Source organism: Camelina sativa, chromosome 11, assembly GCF_000633955.1.
Source record: "Camelina sativa cultivar DH55 chromosome 11, Cs, whole genome shotgun sequence".
In the NCBI taxonomy this organism is placed as follows: domain Eukaryota; kingdom Viridiplantae; phylum Streptophyta; class Magnoliopsida; order Brassicales; family Brassicaceae; genus Camelina; species Camelina sativa.
Genome location: NC_025695.1, coordinates 36,916,463 through 36,918,144, shown reverse-complemented (window position 1 = coordinate 36,918,144; position 1,682 = coordinate 36,916,463). Strand labels below are relative to the sequence as shown.

Below are 1,682 nucleotides of genomic sequence, written 5' to 3'. Positions count from 1 at the left end.
TTAAAGCTCCGGCTACCAAAGCAAGAGAATCTCGCAGCTCTCTCCGCAAAACCCGGATCCGCTGAGAATTCAGTCAACGGCGTCGTTCTGTTCATCATTATATGAGAATTCGAATTCGACGGCGGCGGTGGAGAGCTCATCGGAGTTGCGTAACACGAGGCGGACCTAGACATCGGAGTTGTTCCTCCGTAGATCTCACCGGAGCTGTTGTGATTCCCTATGTTACCAAGCTTACCAATGAGCTCTCTGATGATAAAACCATCACCGCCGCCACCACCACCGCAACGGCCTGAGAAGTTTGAGTTTGTCGGCGTCGGTGATGAGACTAATGAGCTCAAAGCAGAGTCAAAGATGCTCTGTTGTTGTTGTTGGTCCGTTGACTTTTCCCATAGAAAAGAAGAATCTTGTTGTGGATTTGGATCCATTAAAGCCCAATTAAGCATCATCGCCGATGAAGAAGACGGTGGCTCGAACTCCGACGGTGGTGGGAACTCTGTGTTCATAAACAACTCGTTCTCCATTAGGAATTGAAAAGAATTAAAAAAAAAAAAAGGAGATGCAGTAAGATTATAGTAAGATCCTAAATTACGTAGAAATAGTCAAATTCACATCAAAGAGATTTATGAGTTTTGGAGTGTGTCGGAGGAGAAAGAAGAGAAACGTAAAATGGTAGGGGCAAATGCTTAAATGGTCGCTAAACTTGATTTATATAGTTTGTTTAGATGAAAACATTATATTATGTTTTTGTTTTTATAATCATAAATCATTTAATGAAATTATAATTAAANTAGAAAAGCAAAAGGAATCCAAAGGAAACCAAAGTGTATAATAGTACAATTGAACCCTAATAATGAATTGGAAGATGACAAATATAATATAATTAACATAATGGTAAAACAGAAAGAAAAAGTAAGTGAAGAAAAAAAGTTACTTTCATAAATGTGTATATATATAAATGGAGATGAGTATATGAATAAATCACATATATTGGTATGGTTATGTACACCCATCAATCCTTTTTTTCTCTCTTTTTCTTCCTTGAGACCTTGATAAAAATGGTTGATCAAAGCTCAAGTTTCATGTGTTGAGATTCATGGTTGGGGTTTTGTGCCACTCCCATTCCTACAATGCTTTGTAAATCTTCTTCGCTAAACATTTGATACTGGAAAATCACACAAATAAATATATGTTATAATCTTTTGACTAAAGAAAAATAGAATCAAGGAAGAAAAAAATCATAGAAGGAATTTAAAACCTGAGAAATTGAGTCAGTGAATTGCGTAAGTGTTTGTAAGTGAGTGAAGCTTCTGGCTAAGCAAGACGTTTCCAAAGAGTTTATGGGAGATTGGAGCATCATGTTATTGGGATGTAATTGTGAATTATTATTATTGTAAATATTAAGTTGTTGATGATGATGACTTGAAGACTTTGATTGGAGTCCTTCTTCATGCAATCGGTTGTTACTTGATGGAATCATCTGAATAAATTCAAATATATATTAAAACATGTAAAAAATATTGCAGAATATTTAATAGAAAAACACAAAAGGTACTTTTAAAAAGAAAATCAAAAGGCTGCCTGATTAAATGCTAATGTGTCGATTGAACAAAAACAAAAAAGAAGAGGATTTGATATAAGATAATGAGTGAGGTGACAAAACAAAACAAAAAAAAAAAAAAAAA

General features: G+C 34.8%; 1 protein-coding gene across 1 annotated transcript in view; it reads right to left on the bottom strand.

The window, feature by feature from the left end:
- LOC104728693 (transcription factor bHLH78-like) overlaps positions 1,064-1,682 on the bottom strand; it is a 5,902-nt gene continuing 5,283 nt past the window's right edge. The window contains exons 7-8 of the mRNA XM_010447644.1: positions 1,256-1,394; positions 1,064-1,162 (exon numbers count right to left, since the gene is read on the bottom strand). Coding sequence (XP_010445946.1) covers positions 1,064-1,162; positions 1,256-1,394 — 238 coding nt within the window. The remainder of the gene's footprint in view (positions 1,163-1,255; positions 1,395-1,682) is intronic.